Source organism: Drosophila busckii, chromosome 3L, assembly GCF_011750605.1.
Source record: "Drosophila busckii strain San Diego stock center, stock number 13000-0081.31 chromosome 3L, ASM1175060v1, whole genome shotgun sequence".
NCBI lineage: Eukaryota > Metazoa > Arthropoda > Insecta > Diptera > Drosophilidae > Drosophila > Drosophila busckii.
The window spans coordinates 3,256,826-3,281,685 of NC_046606.1; the positions used below are offsets into that span (position 1 = coordinate 3,256,826).

The window sequence follows — 24,860 nt, forward strand, 5'->3', positions numbered from 1 at the left end:
TGCTTGCAAGCCTATTAAAAGCGTCTTTGCTGCTGGCTGCACACAGTGCGTATGCGTATGCGTATGAGTAGCTATAAATTATGCATGACACCCTCGATATGTTTCGGCTGGCAGATAGGCTTAAAAAAAATAGCAAGCAAATTATTAACGCTTACTCAACAAGATTGTGGCAACGTCATGCTCAGCAGCTAACATGCGTTGTAACTATTGTTGTGGCAGCTGTGCCCTCAAGTCGCTGCGAACTTAATTAATGAAGCGGCAGCGTCTGGGGGCGACCACGTCGCGAGGCAGACCAGACCAAACCGCATGTATTTGTATTTATAGAGAGACATCAGCTAGTGCGAGAGCCTTTGAATATTCAAGCGTATCCAATTATGCGCATTGCGTATGAGCGAGGCTGACGTGGCAAATCAACAGCTGACTCTAATGTTGGTTGCAAAAACGTGTAATAATTTGTAAATGTGTTCGTTATGGAGCCGGCCGCCCTTTGTGGCAGCTGCTGCAAATGAAATTATGTAAATGTGGCAAGCATTTTGTATGTCTGTGTGTGTGTGTGTGTGTGTGTTGGTTGCGGTTCGCGCTTGCACTAAGCCGAGCTTAATGTTGATTAGCTGCATTAAACATGCGGCAAGCGCAACGCCAAACTAAATGCCAAAAACTGCTGTGGCAACTATAAATGTGGGCACACACGCACTCATTTGTGTGTGTGTGTGTGTGTTTGTTGCAAATTAGCGCATCATTTAAACAAACGCTAGGCAATTGAATTAATTCAATTGCAACGCAACTAAAGCCAAACCTTCAATTTGCTCACATAAACTTTTGATAACGGCCCCAAGTGCATGCAAATGACAGTCGAAACTACTTCAAATTCAACTGGCCACTGGCCCCACTGGCTGTTTATGGCCAGCGACAACCTTTATAGTAAATAACAACAGCTGCTGCTGCTGTGCCACGTTTCAAAGTTGCAACAATAGCCAACATTGTTGACTAAAGCACTCTTGGCCGCTAAAGCGCAAACGAGCGAAGCAGCAATGCGCTCTAAAAAATTCGACAAATATGTTGCTACATTAAAAAATAAATTGCTTGGCTACAAACTCGTTTAAACTTAAAAAAGCTGCTCTGAATTTATTTTTAAATATTTTTACAGCGCATCTGCGCTTCAGTTTTCGCATTGATAATATTTACTTTGGCTTTGGCAAACTCTTTTGCTGCTGCTCTCGCTGCTGCGGGGCTGGGCCAAATCATTATTGATTTTGTTATTGGCCTGTTGTGCCCGTTGTTGCCTCTAGGGCCAATGGCTTTGGCCTTATCAGAAAAGGGTGCGCTTCGAGTGTCACTTGGGGCGCGCGCTTTGACAAAAAAGTTTGCGTTTTCTTTTTTATTATTTATGTGCTGTAGTTGGCCGCAGGCTCTGGCTTTAATATATTGTTTATTTGTTTGTTGTTGTTACTATTGTTGTTGTTGTTGAATTTATGTAGCAGCTGAGCTTAGCTAGCGTTGTCAAATGCATTTGGGCTGTAAACCCCGAATGCTCATAATGTGTGAAGTTTTTGGCATTTCGACTCGACTTCGCCGACTGCCGTCTGGCTGCTGCTGCTTTGGCTTGGCTTTGGCTTTGAGTGGGCTCCCACTTGAGTTGAGTTGGCAAACAGTCTGCGCCGGCAACTTGCAGCACTTGAAATGCCAAAAAGTTTAGCCTAAAGAGGCCAGCAAACTAATTATTTAGTTTCATTTGCTGCAATCGCAAAGCGGCAAGCGGCAAACGGCAAACGTCAAACGTTAGCAAAATATCAATAAAAACTACAATCGAGATCGAGATCTATTTCAATTAACTAGTAGGCAAAACTTTTTAATTAACGGCATTGCAGTGCCTGCTTCCGCCCAGGCCAATTTATTGCTGCGTCTAATTGGGCAACAGGCAAAAACGCCGCGTCGCATTAAGCTCTATGTAAATGTTTATAAATCAAGTCCTTGCTGCTGCTTGTCACTGACAGTTGGACAACTGTTTTGCTGCTCAAATAAATAAATAAACAAAACCGAAATCCAACGCTCATGTGCTGACCCCATTGTTTGGCTAGTTTAACTGGCCAATAACATGGTTAAGCAGCGAGCACTCGAGGTGCCCTGACACCTTGTGATTTAGAGGGCAGTACGCCTGAGCCTTGACTCCTTGATTTATAGAAGCTAAACTGATTTAGTGCGCTGCTAAGCTGAGCTATTAGCTGTGCCGTCTAGACTCATGAGTGTGGTCTCGGTCTCTCGCTCTGCAAACAGTTGGCTGGCTGGCTGCTCTTTTTTTTCTCTTATGGTTGAAACTTCGCCTGCAGACGCTGCTCAGTCAATGGCCCAGGCTTTATTATAGAAATGACAAACGCAGCAGCAGCGACTGCGACAATTGAACTGCGCGCTTTTTTTCGCTTTGTTTTCGATTTTTATTTTTTATTTTTGTCAAGCTGCTTGATAAATGGTGCCGAGCTTAACTCAGCATCAGCATCAGCCTCAGTCCAATGGGCTATTAATAAGATAAATGAGCGACAATAAGTGGCAGTGCTTGCTTCCGCTGCACAATGTGGCGTATGCGTAATTACCATTTCATATGCATTAAGCTTCAATCACAAGCCACAGCCGCAGCATCAGCGTCAGCCTCAGCAACTTCGAGAGTCAGAGCCTTTAAGCAAATATTTGTCGAGCTCAAGCCTGAGCCGCCTGTCCGTCCGTCCGTCCGTACGCCTGTCCAAATGGCAGCCCAGTGTCATTAAGCGCATTTGTAAAATACGCCATGGCAGACATATATACTCTATATACATATACACAATGTGCTCATAGAGCGTGCTCGTCGTCCACATTGTGGAGCGGCAAATGGATTTTGTTGTAAGCGAGGCATAAAAAATGCACAACAAATTGAAATGCGATCAATAATAATTACAGCTGGAGTGAGTGAGTGACTGAGTGAGTGAGTGAGCAGAGAGAGTCACAGAATAATTGCGTTTCCATGCAATTGCTCAGTTCTCAATTCCACGCGGAGCTGTGCCCAAAGCTCGTGAACTGGACTCGATTATCAATAGAAATTGATGGCATTTCAATAGCAACGAATGACAGCCCGCACTGAAATCATTGTACACATGAATCAAACAAATAGCCGCACTATACATTCGCTTTGTGTTGAGCAGCATTAAAATGCAGATAATTAGTAATGTTCAACTATTTACTCATAAACGTTATCAATTGAACTTTAGCATTTGATTGAAAAAGTCGGTAGTGCGTTTAAAAAAACATTAGCGCAAGCTACTGCAACTTGCAACACTGTTGCTGCTGCTGACGCCTCGTAAAGTGTGGCACGAGTTTATGGCGATTGAAGTGTGCGGCGGCTGTCTCGACAAATGGCAAAAAACCAATTTAATTTCACTGATGCTGCACTTTGAGCCGAAATCGAAAACGAAAGCGACAAGGCAACAACGAAATCGAAGACTCGAGTCGGCTTTAAGATGTGGCGCATATTGAAAATCTGTGCGCAGATCTAATTATTGTTTACCGTGCTTAAACGGCAGCAAAATTGAATTGAAATCAAAATGAGAATGCGCAGAAAATCGAATTTACTTTTTGCATGTTAAGCTAGCAACGCCGGACCGGACTCAGCGTCGTTGTACCTGCATGTCAGTCCAGGTCAGGCTCGTTCTCAGCATCAGCTCAACGTCAACAAATCCTTTAAGACTTTAGTGTAGCTCCAGCGTATCCGAAAGGCACAAGCGTGTAACATAAAACCAACAAGCAACTGGACTGGGCCAACAATCGAGCGAGGTCTGTCAAGGTTAGGCCGCTTCTTGGCCTGGTTTAGCCACACACACACAGATACAGGCAATGTGTGCTTGACATTTGATTTCAGTAAAGACTTTTGCTGTTCCTTTTTTTTTTTTGCTCTTTTGCCTTGCATTTCATTTGATTACACGCCTTACGACTCGCAAAATCGACTCGCATGCAGCTGACCAGGGCCAAAGGCATCCAATTATAAGCGAACATACAAAAGCTGTCAGCTGTGCGCAGCTTGCTCGACTTGGTCAGCTGGTCAGCTGGTCAGCTTGTTTTCTGTGTGATACATTTGCATTTGCAAATGCAAATTAAATTCACGCTAGAGTCAAGCCCAGACGACAGCACAATATCCTGCAATCAGATACCAAGCAGCGCTCAAATGAACATAAACTCAGACTGACAGTGGAGCATCCACTTAAGATTCCAACAAATATTTACCTTATTAACATGCGCCCACACCTCACACACACACACGCACACACAGTCTTGACACTTGACTCTTGTCGTATACGCAATTTGCTGGCAGCGCCTAAAAGCATGCAACAAAATGCTGTTGATGCCACAAAACTTATGCTAATGCGTCGTGACCGTTGGCGTTTGGCTTGTTTAGCGACCAGCGCGCGGCAGCGTTCGCCGTTGGTGTTAATTCAAATGACATTATTTAATGCAAAGCACACGCAATATGCTTGTGTAAAAAGAAAGTGACTTTAAATTGAACGTGTAAAGCGCTTTCAGCTTGCATAATTTCAATTTGAAAAAGTGACAAAAAGTGAATCTATTTTTACACAAGTTTAAATAGATGTCTGTCTGTCTGTCTGTCACTCTGTGTAAATTGCGCAATGTGCGTCTGTATAATAATAATAGCTTATAATAGTTAGCACTAACGGCAATTTAATGCTTATATGGCAATTAAAAGTACATCAAGTGCGAAGCTGTAAAACACGCATACGCCATGATTGCTGCTGCTCTTTTTGAGCTGCTAGTTGAAAGTTCAATTACAACAGCAATAAAAAACAATAATAATAACCACTGCAATAACAGTGAATACCATAAAATTTTCATGTAATTTGACACGAACGTGAATTTGCATATTTATTAAATTTCGTGATTGAATTTGATAAACTCTGCCTGCCTCAACTCTCGCAAAAAGGAGACAGCAACAGCGTCTAGGCTTATGTATGCGTGTGTGTGTGTGTGTGTGTGTGTGTCATAGCTGCTGTAAACAAATTGATTGACGTTAGGTCTTCGCTTTAAGGTAGTTCAATTATGTGATTTCATTTCATGCCAAACAAATTAGCAAATTGCATAAACAAATTTAAATATTATATTTGCCAGCTTCATCAACAACTTTTGCACACACTAAATGGCAGTGCGAGTGAAATGCAAATGACTCACGACAGGCTACGTCAGTTATCATGTTTGGAAAGTTATCAACTTGTCAGGCCAATTCCCCCAATAATCTGCAGTCGAGCCATCAACAGCAGGTCTGACTAACGAATTTTTAGCTTGCATAAATTTAAAGAAATATTTTAGCATTAGATAACAATTAGCTTAGTGGCATGTTGATGACAATGGGATTGCTATTGTGCCCCCGTTGGGGCAGCTATGAATAGAATTAGAGCTAGATTAACATACAATAAGCATAAGCTGGGCTAGTCGTGAGAAAAAGTTTTCTATGATAGACGCTTAAGACGCAAGAATAATTTTATATAATGCCACAGAATTTTAAATCAAATTTAAGCAGATTCTAGATTTTTTTCTTATTCAAAGAAATGTATGAATGATAGCAACTAGTAGTAAAATCTATATATATATATAATATAATTTATAGCAATTGTTGCTGTTTGCTGTTCAGTTGCAATTATCATTACTAATCAGTTAGATTATTATCAGAAAATAATCTTAATGCGTATTTAATGCGCAGCTGAAATCTACGATGACACATGAGAATAAATAATCTAATCTTTAAAATTGTATTTTCAATTAATCATTATTTTGAATCATTTCAAACAATTCCGCATTATTTTGCAATTATTTGCAATCAGTAAGTAAAGTAAATTAATTAAAATTCAATAATTTGTAATGATTAAAATCTTTAACAGCTATGCTTTATTTAATGTCTTATATTTAGGGCACATTTTCCATTGAATGTTGGCAGCGCGAGTTTTGAATTTCAAAGCTGACATTGATATGAATTTTGAGCTGCGCTTCAAGCATTTCGTAGCTCTCCTGGCTGTTGATGTCGCTAACACTTTGGCTTGACAGTTTTATGAGCATAATTGGCATTTTGTTAATGCTGCCACGCCCACACAAACACAAACACACACAGAGAGACAGCGACCTAGCTTTGGGGCGTTCATTTCAAAGCCTTAGAGTGACAATTACCAAGGGACATGCTGCAAGTAGCTGCCAGCAATCGATTAAATTGCGTTTGTGTGTGCGTCTGTGTGTGTGTAAATTATAAATGGCTTTAAGGCAGAGCATACCAATGAGAGCAATTGGTCTATTTAATGTAGTTTGTTGTTGTTTGATTTATTTATTGTTGATGTGAAGAGCTTCCCTTTATGTGGCTGTCGCTTGGCATTGCCGTTAGCGACAGTGAAAGAAAGAGAAAGTGCCTGCAGCCAGTTTCGGTATTTTTGTTGCCGTCTTTGCTTATTGAAACTCACTGCAGCGCATGTGTTTATTATATGTATGTATGTGTGTGTGTGTGTGTGTGTTGAACCAAAGAATGTCAATTTGTGGCCGTAATGTTCAGGTGGCGGCCACTAGAGACTTTTGCTTTTCTTTGAAGCTGTGAAACAAGCCACACATTAACTTTGCCACAACAACACCAACACACACACGCAAGCACACACACATACAGCTGCATACAAAGTAACACGTTCGTTTGCAGCTTTCCCTTCCTGTGCGAGAGTTCGCCTCGAATTCCACTTGGTCAGCCGTCGCTTCATTTATTGAATTTAATTTAATTTAATCTCTGATAGGCTTTGTTTTTTCTTCTCTGCTGCTGCGGCGGAAAGGGCTTGAAAGTAAAATTATATTGTTAACGACTCTTTCTTTTGTTATTTTTTCTTGTTGCTCTTGTTGTTGCTGCTGTTGTTGCTGTTGCGACTTAGTTCAACTGTAGAACATTAAATATGCATATCAATGTAAGACTTCTTGTAACAGACTTTCGCTAATTGAAAGACTCAAGACAAGTTTGAGCGCGCGCTCTCTTTCTCGCTCTTGCGCTCTCTTGCGCTCTCTCGCTCTGCATATTCATTGCAATGCGACACAATTAAGTCAGGTAGAAATGGGCATGGCCCATGGGCAAGTCCACGACTGCCGCATGAATTTAGAAAACTTTTTGAGGGCACTTTCATTTACCTTTTTGTAGGTTTTGGTTTTGCTTTTTGTGTTTGCTTGTTGTTTTTTTTTTTTGCCTGTGCGTATTGAAATTGCTTGGCTTTCGTTCGATGGATGCGTCGCTCATTGAATGCGAAATGAGCAGCAGCAGCACAAAGTACAGGAAGACACTTGGAGCTCTTGGCCACTTGAAGCTTCCAGCTGGCTTAACGGTCAACAGTAGTCGTTGACGTTGCGGCAGTCGTTAGCTTTGTGGTTAGTACGTGAATGAATTCATCAAAAGACAACAACAACAACAATAGCAATGGGCAGTAGTTAGACCATAAGAAAGAAGAAAAAAATTGAATTTGATGTGAAATTCAAATTGAAAAAAGCTCGACAAGTCGAAGTTTTGTGCATATTTCGCAGTTGGCTTACTAATAACAGCGACTAAAACTAAATAGACAGACACGCTTGACAATCGATTAGTTGATTGACAACTGGAGCTGGAGCTGGAGCTGGGGAGGCGTGCCTGCTAATTATTCCAAGCACAAAGCAACGCTTTCATGCATAATCTCACCAAACAGAAAAAGTTAACGTCAGGTATTTATATTTAATTTTTTTCTTTGTCGTTGGTTTGCTGCGCTCGAAGAAAAGCGAAATCAGACATTGACTTGGCACGACAAATGCGCGGTAATCAAATAATTTCTAACGTTTAATTGTCAGCGTTGTTGGCTAAATGAGAATGTCATGCTAACAATCAACGACGCTTAACGAGCGGTGTCAACCAAATTGGCTGTATAAAGTTTGGCCCCAGACACTAATTGCTGGCAAGCACTGTAGCCCGGCTAGAGAAAGAATAATTTACTTTTGTAACTTGAGCTCTTCAAATTAAATTACAACTAAAATTGTAAGGCAACCCTTTTGGCAGCTTGAACTTAAATTAATAAAGGCAGCAGCAGCAGAACAAAACTAATCAAGCGCGAAATACGCAGAATTTTCCGCTTTTCTGCACCGCACATTTTAATTAGTCAAATGCCGCTGATTTGTTTATGAAAATGTTTACCCAACGACATTTTGATTAACTGCAACTAAGTTTGAACTTGTTTGAGCTTTGACTTCTCAACCTTAGCAATTGTTTATGTGTAGCAATTTATATAGCTTAGTTTAAATGGCTTTTGTGCATAGTTTGAAGATTTGCGTACGTTTTGTTGCCTTGAAAAGAAAGTTTCTTTAGTCTTTTGTTGACGTCTTGCTCGCATTTTGTGTTTTTTTTTTATTTCGGCACATTACATAAAATTTCGTAACATTCTGCGGCAAAAAAAAGTCTGAAACTGTCTGCCAGCGTTGCTGACGCGCACCCCGCAACGCGCCTCCCCCCCCCCCCCCCCTCCCCCCCCCCCCCCCACCCCCCCCCCCCCCCCCCCCCCCCCACGCACATAAAGTCCACTACTACTGTTAGTTGCGTTAAGTTTTTAAGTTGAGATAACTCCACTGACCTGTTAACTGAAATGCTACGCAGCGACTTGCGTACTTTGCTAGCTCAATAATAGCAACAACAACAATAAGTAGAAGAAGAAGAAGAAGCAGCTGCGAAGAAAGTTATAGACAGGCAAGCGCTACAGTAAAAACAACTTTTGCCCAACTTGAACAACAATGCTGAGGCGGCCGCTATAAACGAGTAGAACACGTTTTACTGTTGCCAGCGTCATTTTTCACATGTCGCCCTCTCTCTCTCTCACAGTGTGTGTATGTGTGTGTGTGGGAAAGCTCTGACTTTGAGTTTGGCCCACTGTGTCCCGGACATTGAAAATGAAATGCAAGTCAACTTAATTACATTACAGCTTGTCGCAGTTTGCTTTGAGTAACTATTTCTTTTCATTAAACATATAAGTTTTTTTTCTTCTCGATTTATTTACACATATATAAGTATTTCTTTTGACCGCTCAATGCTCCATGGTGTGCGATTTCACTTTGATGTGCTGCCAGCGAGCACTGAAATTAGCACTTCCAGCAAAACTCATCAATAAAATGCGCACATATCGGCGCACATATGGCAAATATGCATAATATGTGGCATATTGATTGAGCACAAGAGCCGACAAGCATGGAATGGGGTTAGGGTGCGTCCCAGGCAAATATTAATAAGAACAATAATGCTTTAACTATATATCATTGATAAGCAATTGCAGTTGGGCTTATCAAAGAGCCTGTGGGCAAAGCCAGAGCCAGTTTGGCTGTAACTGTAGTTAATAGCGAGTCGCTGGCTGTGCCAAATACTTTCTTACGCCCCAACGTTCGTTTGAGAGAGCGCAAGAGCGCGCTGAGTGCTGAACGCGTTGAGCTGAAGAAAGCCATGTAACATGTCTGCTGGTAACTGAAGAACTGTAGCCACGATCAGTTGCAGACGGTCAGTCGTGCGAGACAGTTGAGTGCGCGGCGGTGTGAAAATTGCCAACAACGAAAGCTCGAGCAAACTACTACTACTACTACAAAAAAAAAGAACCTACACAATTACAGCAAAAGCAATAAACTAAAATACGTTAAAAATATAAAAACAACAACAACAACTCCCCCATACAGCGAGAAACAGGTAAAAGAAGAAGTTTGTGTTTGGCAGCAAGAGAGAAACAAAAAAAAGAAAGTCAGCCAAGAATCGCATTGGGGGCTAAAAGCAAACGAGAGGCGCTCAGCCAGTGACAGTCTTCAGCGGTTACTCGAGCAGAGCGCAACGGTTAACTCGTTTAAGCCAAGTTCAAATACAATATCAAATCGGTTAACGTAACAAGAACTTCTATTATATATTTAACGGTGTGTGAAAATTGTACAAGAGACTTAAGCGCTTAGGCCTTGGATTAATTGGATTATTTGAAGGATTATTGTAACATTGTTAACTCTCGCACACACACACGCACACACAGAGTTGCTGTTTGTGTTTGTGTGATAAGTTGCATGCAACATCTTAGCAGCAGCAACAAGCCAGCCAGCCAGCTGACCCACAAAGCAGTTCAACTAGAAGCTGCTGGCAATAGGAGTGTCTTGAGCAAGAACTTTTAATTGATTTTCAGCGCACACACACACACCCATACACACACACTAAGATCCACTTGGACTCGACTCAACTGACTGAAGCTGCTGGCCAGGGCCATAAATTGTAACTGAGCAGCAATTTAGAGCCCCATTCCCAAGCAGCTTCTAACTTTTTTTTGTTTTTCGTCGTTATAGCTCATGTGCTCCATTTTCACTTGTCTATGCGTATATGTGTGTGTGTGTGTGTTTGTGTGCCGCTGTGGTCAGTGCAGTTGAGTAATCTGCACTGTCTTCTCTCTCAGGTTTCTGACCCACATAGCGCCCCACCCAGACCCAGACCCAGACCCAGGCTAATTTAAGTGTTTCCTGGCAAACGCAGTTATAGTTTACACACCACACACGCCAAATGCTGGCAAAACAAAGCAAGCGCTCAAGCATTTGTGCTAGCAAAAACTATTGACTGTTTTTGTTGCAGCATTTGGCAGCAGCAGCAGCACTTAAGCCACAACACAAGCTATTAACGCAGAAATATTCGACATGCTCATTGAGAAGGTTTTGTTTTCGCTACGATAAATTCGAGTGGCGCACTCAGCCACATGTGTGTCTGTGTGGGTGTCTGTCTGTGTGTGTGCTTGCCACAAAAAGTTGCGTACTCAAGAAATGCAAAAGTTTACGCCTTGCCGCTGGCAGCTAAGCAAATATTTTGTCGACTATAAAATACCATTTAGTTTACTTTGCTTATAATTCTGTAAGCATTTGCTTGCAACCAATGTAAAGCTGCATTTAAATTGTTAAAAAATATTTTTACATTTTTGTGGGCTTAGCAACTCTTTTTTTTGGTGGGCCCAAAACTTTTGAGTAGACCTTGTCCATTAGTTTGTCAGAGTTCTGAGCTGGCTTGGCAGCAAGTGCATTATTTGTTACGCCAGCTGGCGCTGCTGCTGCTGCAACTTGATAACAACTCCTAATTCATGCAACGTGCAGCATGCAACGTGCATGCATAAACTGTAGCAAGATGAATGTAAGGCGTGGCAGTTCAAGCGGCACGTGTAAGCTGCTCCCTTTTTGTTTTTTTTTTGCTGTTAGTTGCTGCTGCTTCGGCTTTGTCTCGCAGCAAATTAACTGCTACGGCAGCCGGCAAGACAAGCAGCATATGGGACAAGTTTTAAGCAAAGACAAGCTGCTGAAAATATAGAGCTGGCGCCTTTGTTTGCAAGGCTTTGGGGGCTACGCCCTTTTGTGTGGCCGCCTGCATATTTATTGATATGACGCTGATATGGCAGACGCAGTAAGGCGAAGGATCCACTCATTGTTTGCCTGTGTGTAATTTTGTTGGCACACTCACCCTTCTTTGTTTGGCTTGCATATTAAAAATGCAAAATGCACACACGGTTAACTGCGTTCCTTTTTCTTTTCTTTTTGCATTTGAACGTTCCATTCGAGTTGCTGCCTACAATAGACAAGAACTACAAGTGGCTAGAACTTGAAGCAGAACCAAAGATAGAGCAGCCAAGTGCTGGCAAAAGTTCTAAGGGGTGGGGGGGTGGAGGCATATTCCCTGCTGTTGCCTGTCGAAAGTTTTCGTTGTTGTTGCGCTGTTGCATTAAATGCTGCAAGTTAGGTGAGAAAATGTTGCAGGCATAAAGCGTTGCCAACGCAATTTCGCAGACTTCAATAAGCAGAGTTCATAAGACGCAAACTTCGGCGCACAGTGGGCCGCTGCTAGCAAAATGTGCAACAAAATGAATGTCATTTCCATTGGCCTAGCAATACACTTGACATGCCCTTGCCACCTGCAATGCTGGCCCGAGGCCGCGCAGAGATTTTAATAAAACCAGCAGCAGCGGCAGCAAAAGTTTTAATTAAGCAGCGCAACAGTCGCAAGAGCGCATCTTGAGCTGCAGAGTGAGTGGTGGCTCATAAAATTGTATCTTTTAAGCTTATCAGCTGGCCCAAGCTCGTCGTCAGTTGGCCTAGTGGGTCACTGGGTTTTCACTTTGGTTTATCAGCGACTGCGTCTGAACTCGATTTGTAGATTTACTTTACTCAGTTTTCAATAAGCGGCAGCAGCAGCAAAACTTGTTCGTGGCAGCAACGCTTTCACTTGTGGCTGCCGCACTTGACAGTGGCCACAACAGCAACAGCGACAATTGCTGCGGTTGTTTGTTATGGCCTTTGGCTGTTGATCATGCTGATTGGCACGGCTACAAAGCCAACAGCAATCAAAGCCAGCAAATGCTCAACGAAAGTTCAGCCAAATGCTCTTACCAAAAAGTTAGTAAGCAATAAAGTTTACATATTATGTAGCTGGCTTTAATGCAAGTTTATTAATTGGCAAATGTTTAAATTGAATAGCAATTGTTGTTGTGCGCTAAAGTGCTTTGAACTTTAAGTTATACACTAACTTTTGTCGCTTTACCTGGCTCGCTGTGGTGGCGGCGGCGGCGGCGCCTGCAGCAGCAATTGTTGTCGCTGCTGTTGCTGCTGCTGCTGCTGCTGTGTGTCAAGTGCCAACAATTGGACATGTGGACAACAGCCAGCGGCAGCAACTCAAAAACATGTTTACACACTCGTCGCTCGTAGCTCGTAGCTTGCTTTCTTATTGACTAACTGACTTACTGTCTGTCTGTCTGTTTGGCTGTCTGACTGACCAGCAGCGTGTTGGCGCGTTATTTATGAGAAAAGAAAGTGTTGCAGCGGCGGCAGCAACCGAATTGGGTCAGGCCACAAAAGTAAAAGTTCTGCAAACTTTTTAACAGCTCGAAATTCCCTTTTGTCTTTTGTCAATTTGCAGAGCAGCGTATCCCAAAAACAAAAAAAAAACATGAAGTTCGTTATATTGCTGTGCGTGCTAAGTGCGCTGCTGTTGCAAATTGAGGCATCGCCTCTGCAGCTGCTCGCGCGCAGCGAGCGGGCGGTGGCGCGTCAGCAAGCGGTCAACAACGATGTGGCACCAGCGGCGGCGCCAGCCGATGACGATGATGATGATGACGACGAAGACGATGATGATGATGAGCCAGATCTAGGAGATTTGGTAGATGATGATGATGGTAAGTAGTCAAGACTATAATAGCACAAATACAAGCACACACACGCACACAATCACACACACGCACTACTGTAAGCTACGTCTACGCACCAAGCACAAGCAGCAGCACTCACTGGGCACTGATGGCAACTGTGGCACTCTCAAGCTCCAAGCTCCAATTGAATACAGTGTGACGTCGATTAATGTGAAACATTTTGTGTGCTGCCTGTCCGTTTCCCCTTTGGGTAACACAGTTATTTTGATTTCGGGATTTGCAGATGACGAAGACGATGATGAGGACGACGATGATGAAGAGGACGACACGCCACAGGGACAAGCTGCGCCTGCGCCCGCCGCTGCCAGCGATGATGATGAGGAGGAAGACGATGACGATGATGACTATCTGGACAGACTGTTTGACGACATTCTGGGCGGTAGGTAGCCAGTTCAGTTTGCTCTTTTGCCAGCGCTAACAACGCTTCGCTTTGCTTTGCACAGATGAAGATGATGAGGATGATGATGATGATGCCTCGCCCGCTGCCAGCGCTGCCAGCAGTCCCGTTGCTGCTGCGCCCGCTCAGGCTATTGAAGAGATTGCGCCCGCTGCCAGCAGCGGCTTGACCACCGGCATTTCCGATGGCGTCGATCTGCCCGCCGAGAGCGGCAATGCCATTGAGCCTGCAGCCAGCGGCAACACCGCCGAGGAGCTTGCTGCTGCTGCCGCGCCAGCAATCAGCACCAACAGCGTCAACAACAACAACAACAACGAAGGTGAACTAAATGTTTTTTACGATGAAGATGCACTTGTAGATGGTAGTAGTGGTAGCACCCCTAGTTTAAGTAGCACCAATGCAAATGACCAACAAAAACAAAACATACAGCAACAAGTACAACAACAAATACAGCAACAACAACAACAATCACAACAACAAGCGACACATCAAACAATAACAAGCCATAATCAAGCATCATCACAACAGCATACAACAGCAACTGCAACTGCAACTGCAACAGCAACTGCAACAGCAACTAAAAACACGCTAATTAACAACAATCATAATAATAACAATTTAGTTGTCAATGCCGTTGCGGCGAAGCCAGCAACAACACTAACAGCAACAGCAGCCAAGCCAGTTGCTGCTGGTGTTGGTGGAGTCGCCGCTTCGGCTGACGACGAGGACACGGACGACGATGACGATGACTATGATATTGATGATGGAGTCGATGAAATTACAGGTGCACTCGCTGGCGATGACGAGGAGGGCGACGATGATGATGATGAGGACGATGATGATGAGGATATCGATATCGGTGATGACGTCATCGAGGCAAGACGCGAAGCACGTGAGTCCAAGTCAACAACAGCAGTGAAAACAGCGAAAGCCAAAAAATCTACAAGCGCTGCCAAGAAGACCAAAAAAGAGCTCAAGCATTAACAAAAACATAAACAAAAACACCCACACACACACACAAACAAACATACACAAGAGTAATAACAACAGCAACATGAACAACATGAACAACAACTGCCAATTGAATTGACATACAGACCTGAGGCAAGCAGATGTCATATGTTTCTATATAATACGATGGGGTACGACCAAATCTCGGACGTTGCATTAAACTTTGCCAGCACTGACTATCTCTCCACCCCCCACACACACCACCACCCACTTCAAACAAACACGACAAATGCAAAAATAACTTATTTCTAATTTATTTATTTATTTATTTATTTTGAGTTTAGTAAATGGCAAAAACTTGAAACGAAAAACAAAAACAAAAACAAAAACATTTTCATATATAAGCAAACAACATTCTCGAAATGAGTTGATTGAGTTGAGTTTGGTGCTAGTCAAACAAACTATCTGCAAAATTGAGCAACAGCTAAAAGCACAGCAGCAACAACTGCAACAGCAACAATGTTAAATGCAAAAAACTTTTAAGCTGCACGCACTTGCAATTACCCCACGCCCCCCCTCACCCACACACACACACGCACTGAGTTTGCTAAAGAGTTTTCTATTTCACGTTATTTACGCACGGACTGTTTCACCTGACCACACCCAACACACAGCAACAGCAACAACAACAACAACAATAACAACAGCAACTATTTAAAAGAATACAAAATGTTAAATGCCGCAGCACAATTTGTTGAAAGAGCGCAACGTTTAAAGAGCAATGAGCAGCAAATTGAAAGTGAAAATATTTGGCGCCGCACTTGAGGCAACAGCAAATGCTTTGAACCCATTTGTAGTTGTCAAAGTTGCAGCGCACACACACACACATGATCACACACACACACACGCACACACACACAAGTAGCTAAATTGATGTAACAAGCAGCAGGATAATTGTTCACTTAGTGTAATTTATTTATTTTAATTTTAATCATTTTTTATTGCCACGCACACACATTTACTTTGTAATTAATTTATTTACTGCTCATCAGCGATAAAAACTAATTAAATGATTATCAATGCGCATATCCAAAGCTATATCTATATCTACTATATATATATATATATATCTGTCTATATAGTTATTTGTGTTTCTGTCTCGCTCACTTTACTCCACTCTCTGTCTCACGCTTTCATACATTTTGGCTTACAATTGACATTAATTAATTAATCGTTGAATATTTATAAATTTTCTTTACTTTGGCTTCTCTCTCACTCTCTAACTGTAACTCTGTCTCTCTCTCTCTCTCTCACGCTGTTTGGCTTGCATAACTTTCCGTAAACGTAAATAACGCAAATTGTAAAAAACAAGCAAAAAACAATACTGTTTAAATTAAAATGATTTCAATACGAAATTAAACAAACTGTAAATTGTAGCTAAAAGTTGAACGCTTGAAAGGCAGCGCACAATTTCCACAAACAAAACAAAAAACTGAAGAAAAAAATGGCAAGAAAAAGTTTGCACAAAATGAAACTGACATTGATTGCATTTTCATTGCACAAATTGTTAAACTTTTGCGTTATAGGTTCATTTATTTTGTAATTTATTATTTATTTATTTATTATTTATTGTAAAAACAAGCAACAAAGCTAAACAAAAGCTGCACACACACACACCAACAACAACAACAACAACACACAAAAATTTGCTTAAATAAATTTTTTATGAAAATTGTGTACAACTTTTTGACAAATTGAAAACGAAAACGTAATTTGTGTTTTATTTGAAATACATAGCATACTTTCAAGCGTCTCTACTTGTACAATACTTATAGGTAATTGGCTATTATCACTCTCTCTCTGTCTATCTAACTGTAACATTATCACGCTCTTAACCGCATCAACACTCATGGCTTTAAATGTATTTAAGTTTACACGCCCAGCTTAGCAACTGTAATTAGTTTACGCTTATCATTTGCTGTAGTAGGTGTTGGTTTATTCTGAGCTGAGCTGCGCTGGCTAAAAGAAACTATGCAATTATTTATTCTAAATATAGCAGTTGCATAGCGGAAGCTATGAACCCAAGTGCAAATGCGCTTCAATTAATAAAAACAAAAGTACAAAGTTCATATGCACATGCGATAGTTTAAGCCAACAAAGACAGCCAACCCAAGGGACAAGTGCTGTCTGCACAACTCGCTGCTCGCTGCTCGCTTCTCTATAACTAACATGCTAGACTCGACGCTCGTTGCTGTGTATATGAGTAAAAGCACATTAGTAGCTCATTACACTCAACTGTGTGGATGCTGCTGCTGCTGCACCTTGTACATTTGTATAATGCTGTGCATCTCTGCTAGGGCTGGATAAACTTTTAACGAACAGAGTGGCAAAAAGTTGTAAAGCAGTTACATAAGACTTTCAGAGCATTAAGAATTCTCTGCGTAAGTTTACGCCCAACAATAATCAAAATGCTGAGCACTCGATCTATTAAATTTCTGTTAGCATTCTGTCAAATTTTATAACAATTAAACTTGCAGTTGCTAATATATTTAATTTGTTTAGGCTTTGAGTTAGACTTAGTTTAATTTTCAACATGAATGTATTAGATTTAATGTAAGTCTATAAATTTTAAACGGCATTTAATTTAGCAATTATTTTTTGTTTATAATTAAGTAATAATTACAGCTTAGCTACTTTGTTTTTAGTTTGCTTGCAGTCCAAAGTTACATTAATTATATGACAGCAATTTAAGCCAGAAGTTTACTTTATGCAGCCCTGAAATATGATCAGCTTATGCAAGTATATGTTCAATATGTATGTATGTGTGTGTATGTTTAACATTTATATATAATAGTTAAAGGCTGCAGCGCGCTTCAATGTCAATGCTTTTCATAATATTATTTGCCCACCCAAGCATGTTTCCCACTCCCACACACACACACACACACACAAACAAACAAGGCGCATAATAATCATTGACTATGTGCAGCAGTATTTGTGGCTTACACACACACACACACACATGCATGCAGCCACATACTAAAACTACTGCGAGTGAATGAGAGAGAGAAAAGCTCAGTGAGCACTGCATGTAAAAGCATGAAGCGTAATTAACCACGGTACATGGCAAAAATATCCGCAGCTTACCTTACCCGCACTCCCAACACCCACTACCCACCCTATATACACACACACACACACACACACAACCACAAGCAAACACATACACACACTCGCAGCTGCAACACAAAATGAACTTCTATGCGTGAGGCTCATGCAAGCGTATTAACATAACAAATTCTTTATGGCGTGGCGTGCAGGTGATCTGAAGAACAACGTCATCGACATGTCCACGGATGTGTTCCAAGCGCGTCACAATCACTTCATCGATGCCATTTTCTCGCGCATTAATAAAATCGTCGCCGACAATTATGATCCGTTTGTGGTGCGTCTGGCGGGACGTTCGGCCGCTGCAGCAACAGCCACGCCCAGCTACGGAAACGCTGTGAAGACCACAACAAAGACCAAGAAGGGCAATGCCAATCACAAGGGCACAACGCACAAGAAGCTGTAAGTAGTTAGAAGTAATAATGTTGCCATAGCGACAAGCGCGTAGCCCACGCTCTAATTAAATTAGAGTTTAAGTGAGATTTATAGCAAATAATTGAGAAGCTTGCAGCAAGTATAATAGCTGCCTTAAGAATAATTTGAATTAAGGCAGTAGCTCTTTAAACTCTTTAGAAAAAATCTGAAAAGCATATTAATCGTAATACAATTAGATTTACATATGTAACTGAGCATAAAGTTTTGATTATAACTATGAACACAAATTCTTTGTTATGCCTAAACTGTTTTCATCAGAAATACTTTGCTCAGATGCATTTGATGCACAAACTTAAAGCAAGAGTAAGGCTGAGTAATATTTTATTAAATTGCTTTACAATACTATTAGACTCTTTTTTGATAAAGCTATTCGACAAATCTACCATTTAGTTATTCTTCAAATGGGCACATTTTATTTAATGATTTAAATCCTTAGCACGTAGCTTCAATCCAATGAGCACAAGTTGATTTTGTTGCCAAGTCCCTCTCATGCTCTAAATACAGTCACACACCCAACCATCCACTCAACGCACGATTCGCATTGAGCGCGCTCTCTAAGCAACAAAGCGGCGACGCTCTTGTTCGGCCGCAGAGCGATCGATCGCATGCGAACGAAAGACACGAGCAACGAACTTGCTTTCGAGCGAAGAGTAGCAGAGCACCTCCCACCTATGTGGGCGGCTGCAAAGTAAGGCCACAGGTCAGTCGTGTCCAGACTATTGGCGAGTAAGCAAGCAGTGAACTTTGTCAGTTGCCAGACTAATAATAATAAATAATTCATTGCTTGTGAACTTTACTTTAAACTTTATGCTTAGTATGTGAAACTATTTTTATGCTTGATACAAAATTCAGCAGACTTTATAGCCTTCACTATAAAAGTTGTGGAAGAGCTAACTTACTATAATGCAAAGTAAACTAATGTAATTCCATTAAATGTTAACAATACATTGTGTAAATGTAATCATCTATGATTTATTTAATAGTAGTAAAACAAACTATGAGCACTATGAACTATGAATCCGCTTTTGAATTACATTCCCCCGCCATAGTTAGAGCGTTTAGGACTTGGCATATTTAATCAACTGTGTCCTGATAAATGATGCGTATCCTTCTCTTTGCAGCAAAAACACGCGCTCCGAGCCGCGTGCTGCCAGCACCAGCAGCAGCACAGAGTCTGTTAAATTGCAAGAGCAATTGACGCAATTACAGAGCGAGCTGGGACTCAAAGCAATGGAGCCGGTTGAACAGGGCGCAGCATCCGCTGCGGCAGGCAAGGCGGAAACACGCACCGTGTTCGCTGGCGAGTCGAATGGCAAGGCCGCCAACGCCAAGAAGACAGCAACAACAACAACAACGTCAGCAGGGGCAGGGGCGTCGGGTCACAAGCACAACACGAAAAAGGCAGCAGCCAATGGAGCCAGCTACAATCAGCCGCCAGTGGGCGCGAGCAAGGCGGAAGTGGAGAAGCTGCAAAAGGCCGAGGGCAGCCTGTCGGGGCTGGCGACGCTGAAGCGCGTGGGCAATGTGAAGGTGATCAGCGATGCGGAAGGACGCAATTCGACCATTAAGGCCAAATTCACGCTCGGACCGCTGATGTTGCGCGTCGAGAAGTCCTTCAAGCGCGGCAGCGTGCGCAGCGTGAAAAGCGCCACGGCACGCACCAACGAAATGATCGGACGCATCAAGTTCAGTGTGCTGGACGATCGGGCTACGCTCATGTCCATCAAGGTGCAGCAGCCCAAGCAGGTGCGTAACCCCCCAATCAGTGTCCTTTGTGCAATTAGCTATTGTTAACTCTTTGGCAGGTCGAGGTGGAGAGCAAGGACAATCACGACCGCACACGCGAGTTCGTCTGGCGTCGCACGCCCAAGATTGCCAAATTGGTCAATGAGAAGCTCAAATTGGCAGCCGAGTCGCTCTTCGCGCCACAGGGCGTGGAGGTGGTGCGTCTTTAAAGCAAACTAAATTTAGTCGCTACTAAGTAATTTAAATGCCTAACTTATATATTTATTTAACTTATTTCGCCTTTGCCTTTTGGCTAATAAAACATCAAACTTGTCGCAAGCACTAAGCTTCAGTTTTATGCGCCACACACACCGAACAATGCAGCAGCAGACACACCCAGCTGCTGTTTAAGTTTGCACGTGGCAAGTATCTGTGTCAGGTTGCTTTCAGTTTTCATTAATGCAGCTGGTCCTTGCCTGCTGCTGCTGCTGCTGCTGCTGCTTGCCACTTACAAAGTAAATATGAGTGCGTGTATATTGTGTTGCATCTAAGGCGGAAGGACATGCAATTTGTTGTTGTTTGCCGTCCTTTCTGCTCTCTTACAGCAGCAGCAACAACCCTCTCCACAGTTTGGGCCTGCTTTGTCGCCCATCATGCATGCTGTTTGTTTTGTTCTGTCTGTCTGACGTTCGTTCGTTCGTTCGGGTTGTGCTTTGTTGCACCTAAATTGACAACAATATCGTTTCATTTGCTCAGTGAAGTGAACTCATCAGTGCTGCTGCTGCTGCCCACCCCCTGCTTACACACACATTGCCACTTCACTTTTTATGTGTGTGACTCTGACTTTGACTGTTACTAGGGGCAGCTTCATTATATTGACTGTCAGCACATGATGATGCTCGCCTTTAATATGAAACTTAATACACATTTTGTTATTTGTTGCATTGTCTGTTGAAAGCGTTGCCAGCAACAAATTAAACCAATTTAATTGCTCACAACCAGCAGCAGCAGCAGCAGCAGCTAGAGCAGCAACGTAAACTCATTTACACAGTGAGTCCGAAAATTCTTGAGCATTCATTTGCATTTGTTATTACTGGCTAAAGTTTTTGCCGTTTTTGCAATTGTTGAATATGCAACACGCCCAGCTTTTGTTGCAGATTTAATTCCATGCCGTATCTGATTGCATTACCAAAGTGGGCGGCTGGGCAAGCACCCAGCTAAGAATGTAATCATAAATCATAGAATGCAAACGCTCGCACTTCGCAGCAGGTTACATCAGCTATGCTCAAGCTTGGCCAGCATTTGTTTAGCTATAGAGCAACGCAGCGTCGGCGTGTGAACAAATTTTTAGTTACTTTTCTGAAATAAAATTAGAAACTTTTTGGTATATGCAAACTTATTTGGTTGCTGGCATTTTGAAAAGTTTAATACCTAGACAACTTGCTACATGCTGCTCATTAGACCAAAAAAAAAGAAAACAAAAGGGCCACATATGCCTGAGCTAAGCCCAAAGTCTCTGACAATATGTGACCAAGACTTGGGGCAGCGCCTTGGCCTTTAGCAAAAGTTATGCAAACTTGAGTTTAAAATTTGACAACGGTTAAGCGCCCCAAGGTCAACGGTCAGACTTTGGTGCGGATGGGGGCTGCTGAAATTAATCAACCTGTTTAATTAGCTACAATGTGCGCTAAATGGAATGCACCTGCTGTCATGGGCAACTTTGTTTGATTGAGAGTGTCCTCGTGGCTTGCCGCAAGAGCGACAACTAATTGCCACATAATCAACAACAACCACAGCGACAATACCAACGACGACGACGACGACTACAATAAGCAGCCGCAACTACTGTGGCAACTACTCTGCTGTGTAATGGCACAACGTGACTGCTTGTCCCTTTTTAGCCGCTCAATTTGTACTAATTACGAGCGGAGCGCTTAGATTTAACTGGCATATCCATCCATAGTCAGTGACACAGCGACGCGTCGCTGACATCAACGCCACATTGTTGCTGCGGCCCATCTGCCGCAGATTTCCATACGACTCACCATTTTATATTGTCATTAGCCTTTTTCACGCGCTGGCCAACAGTCGCGCGCGTTTATTTTAAAATATTCGACGAATTCGCTGCCAAAGAGCAAAGCGATACCCAAAACGCATGCGCGCTCTTTAAGCGACGCTCTTCGCTCGCTTATCACTGACCTAAAGCATTGCTAAGGCGGATGCTGTTGGCCAAGGCTAAGGCATGCAGAACTTGCAGAGCTGCGAGCTAGCAACACTAAGTTTAACATTGAGCAAGGCAGTTGTCAGTGTTGATATGAGAGATTAAGTATACGCAGTAGCTAAAATATTAAAAGCGAGTCAAGTAATTTTTTTAAAATGTATTTAGCTGCTGCTTAACATTTGCTAAATTTTAATAATTTATTTTTGATATTTTTGACCAATAATTAATGATTAATAATTACTACTCCAGCTGTTAACAGACATGGAAAATTAACTTAAAGCAAACACATTATAAATAATTCATTTGAAATATTTTGCAAGTCATATTTAAACATTATTTGAAATATTTTAGTGTATTATTTATATATTTTAAAGCTTTTGAATGCTCTTTAATGCCAACAAATTTTGATTTTTATTATATAAAATGAAATAGCTAAAATATTTAAAATATGAAGACAAATTTGCCAGTCCTTAAGTCTGCTTATCATAATTTATGCATTCGTCAAATTGTTATATTTCATTTACATTATTTTAGTGCATGTTCTTAAATTGCGCTTTTTGCCGCTCGAATTGCAACTGACAAATAATTCATTCTTATCAAGACCCAGATCTTGATACAAAGTGCGGCTAGCGCTTGTGAGAAGAGCACAAATCAAAGAGCAGCAGCATAAATGCGGCGAATTCAGCGCTAGCGGGGAATGTTGCTCGTGTGCTCGAGCATGAGACACGACACGACGCCACGAAGTTGGACAGGCGTGAGCCGAGCAGACGAGGCCTTCTCCATGCTGATGTTGGGCAGCTATGCTGTGACTGGCAAGTGCAAGGCCCCAAAATAAGTTTCAGTTTCAGTGCGACAGCGATGGTGAACGCATGTGAAGTCGAAGCGCAGCGGTTGACGCGACGTTTAACATAAGAATAAACAACAAAAGCCACAAACAAGTTGATAAAAGTCTAAGGCCTGCCAAAATAAAAAAAAAAGGGCGAGCACAAGAACGTGAAGACGCATCTGCAGCCTGCACTTGTGTATGTGACGTGAGTGTGCGTGTGTGTGTGTGTGTGTGAAAAGTTGCCAGCGACTTCTTGAGCAGCGACTAACAAAAATATAATAAGTGCCAGAGAGTCGTAAATTTTGAACGTGTGAAAACGCAGGAAAAGCCTCATTGCCGGCAACGTGGCGGAATCAAATGAAATGAAATGAAATTGTATGGGGCTATTGTTGTTGCCATTGTTGTTGTTGTTGTTGTAACTGCCGTTAGCTTATGCCTTTTGGGGCAGTTTAGTTAAATGCGCGTGGCACGCGAATATTTTATGACATCGTTTCGAATTATATGCGATTTTTTTTTTTCGGCAACTTGTTAGCGACAAAAGACGCAAATAATAAAAAAAAGAATAAAGAAAATGCACACAACAAATAAAAATGTGTTTACACCCACATAAAGCAAACAGCCCGCCCCCTACCCTACCCTACCCATTCCCCTTTTGCATTCCAAAACGCGCGTCGAGCGTTTTGTCTCATTAGCAGGCAGCAAATTAAGTTGTTTTATATTTAGCTTTAGCTAAGTTTTCTAAAAGCAACAAATGCTGAAATAAATTAACAAATTATAAACAGCACTCAATACAAACAGCAAACAGCCAGCAACAAACATAAATCGTCTTTGATCTTCGCATGGAAAACAAATTGTCTACACAGCAATATTTTGTAATTCAATATAGCCGCAGCCTTCGCCAAAGTGACAAAACTCAAAGGCAAACACATAAAGCAGAGCACAGGCACACAGGCGATCAGCAGAGCATGGCGCCCACTGCGTATGCGCGTTGCGTAAGCGCATATATGTTGCTCATACGTCATGTTGTACACAATAATGGAATGAACTGCGCTCGCTTTACAAAACTTTGTGCGCTTGATTGTTACTGCACTTAAGTAGTTTGCTAACAGGCTACAAAACTTTAGCAAAAAAAAAAAAACGAATATTTTATTTGAAAAAAACAAAAGCTGATAGTTGGCATCAAGTGCCAACTTGGCTCGAAAGTTAGCCAAACTGAAAACAAGACAATATGCACAATGCCACAAAGTTTGCGCCAGCTTACTTGTGCAGCACACAAGTTGTATTGCTTAATAAATAACTACAAACAAATAGCTGACAAATGTGCCTTAAACTTAAAGCGAGAAACGCTTAAGCTGCTCAATTGGATTGGATTGCCGGGCTAGCCATAATCATTAGCCTAAATGCAAGGCAAAATCTGCGTAAATTGCTATCAATTTAGCTAAACAAGCAAACACAGAACTAAACTAAGCACATACACAATGCTTTCGTATCAATAAAATATTCATGAACAATGCGACGTTAGCTCCTCGCACGGGGAATCGGCGCAACGACGCAACATTGCGGAAATGGTACAAATTGTGCTGAGGACGGACAGGGAACTGGCTTCTAATCACAGATACTAAGCATAATGGCAGGCAGCATGACCGAAGGGGGCTCAACTGCAGACGTTTACAATTACACAGAGAGAAAGAAAGTGAGAGAGACAGAGAGCGAGATAGAAACACACAACAAGTGGACTTCACTTGAGCTCTCGCAGCCTAAGGCAACAATTACCAAGCCACACACACAGATAGACAGACAAGCACACAAAGAACTTGAGTGCGTTAACACTTTGAGCGAGAGAGCAAGCTAGAGTGACAGCATTGTCATTGTCCTGTGCCTGGGCTGGCA

At 42.0% G+C, this 24,860-nt stretch overlaps 2 protein-coding genes across 6 annotated transcripts in view; both read left to right on the forward strand.

Moving 5' to 3' along the window:
• Positions 1-9,498: 9,498 nt before the first annotated feature.
• LOC108600127 (dentin sialophosphoprotein) lies at positions 9,499-20,179 on the forward strand. Of its 4 annotated transcripts, XM_017987510.1 has the most exons (8): positions 9,499-9,727; positions 12,959-13,214; positions 13,471-13,626; positions 13,691-13,963; positions 14,429-14,536; positions 17,916-18,165; positions 19,320-19,944; positions 20,004-20,178. In XM_017987510.1, exons 2-8 carry the CDS (start codon positions 12,989-12,991, stop codon positions 20,151-20,153), a joined length of 1,788 nt encoding a protein of 595 aa, XP_017842999.1. In that variant the 5' UTR covers positions 9,499-9,727; positions 12,959-12,988; the 3' UTR covers positions 20,154-20,178. The 4 variants fall into 4 exon arrangements, with proteins under 4 accessions (XP_017842999.1, XP_017843001.1, XP_017842998.1 ...); XM_017987512.1 differs by lacking the exon at positions 14,429-14,536 and having other exon boundaries at positions 20,004-20,179; XM_017987509.1 differs by having other exon boundaries at positions 13,691-14,536.
• Positions 20,180-23,006: 2,827 nt separating this feature from the next.
• LOC108600128 (zwei Ig domain protein zig-8) overlaps positions 23,007-24,860 on the forward strand; it is a 33,401-nt gene continuing 31,547 nt past the window's right edge. The window contains exon 1 of one of the 2 annotated variants that reach the window (XM_017987516.1): positions 23,007-23,175. The gene's annotated coding sequence lies outside the window, so the exon portion shown is untranslated. The remainder of the gene's footprint in view (positions 23,176-24,860) is intronic. The other variant, XM_017987515.1, reaches the window with a different exon arrangement.

Excerpts from the sequence above, each read along its gene's own strand:
- LOC108600127 (XM_017987509.1), top strand. The coding sequence starts at position 12,989 with ATGAAGTTCGTTATATTGCTGTGCGTGCTAAGTGCGCTGCTGTTGCAA. Across the intron at positions 13,627-13,690 it reads GTTTGACGACATTCTGGGCG|ATGAAGATGATGAGGATGAT; the intron begins GTAGGTAGCCAG and ends TGCTTTGCACAG. Across the intron at positions 18,166-19,319 it reads GGCACAACGCACAAGAAGCT|CAAAAACACGCGCTCCGAGC; the intron begins GTAAGTAGTTAG and ends TTCTCTTTGCAG.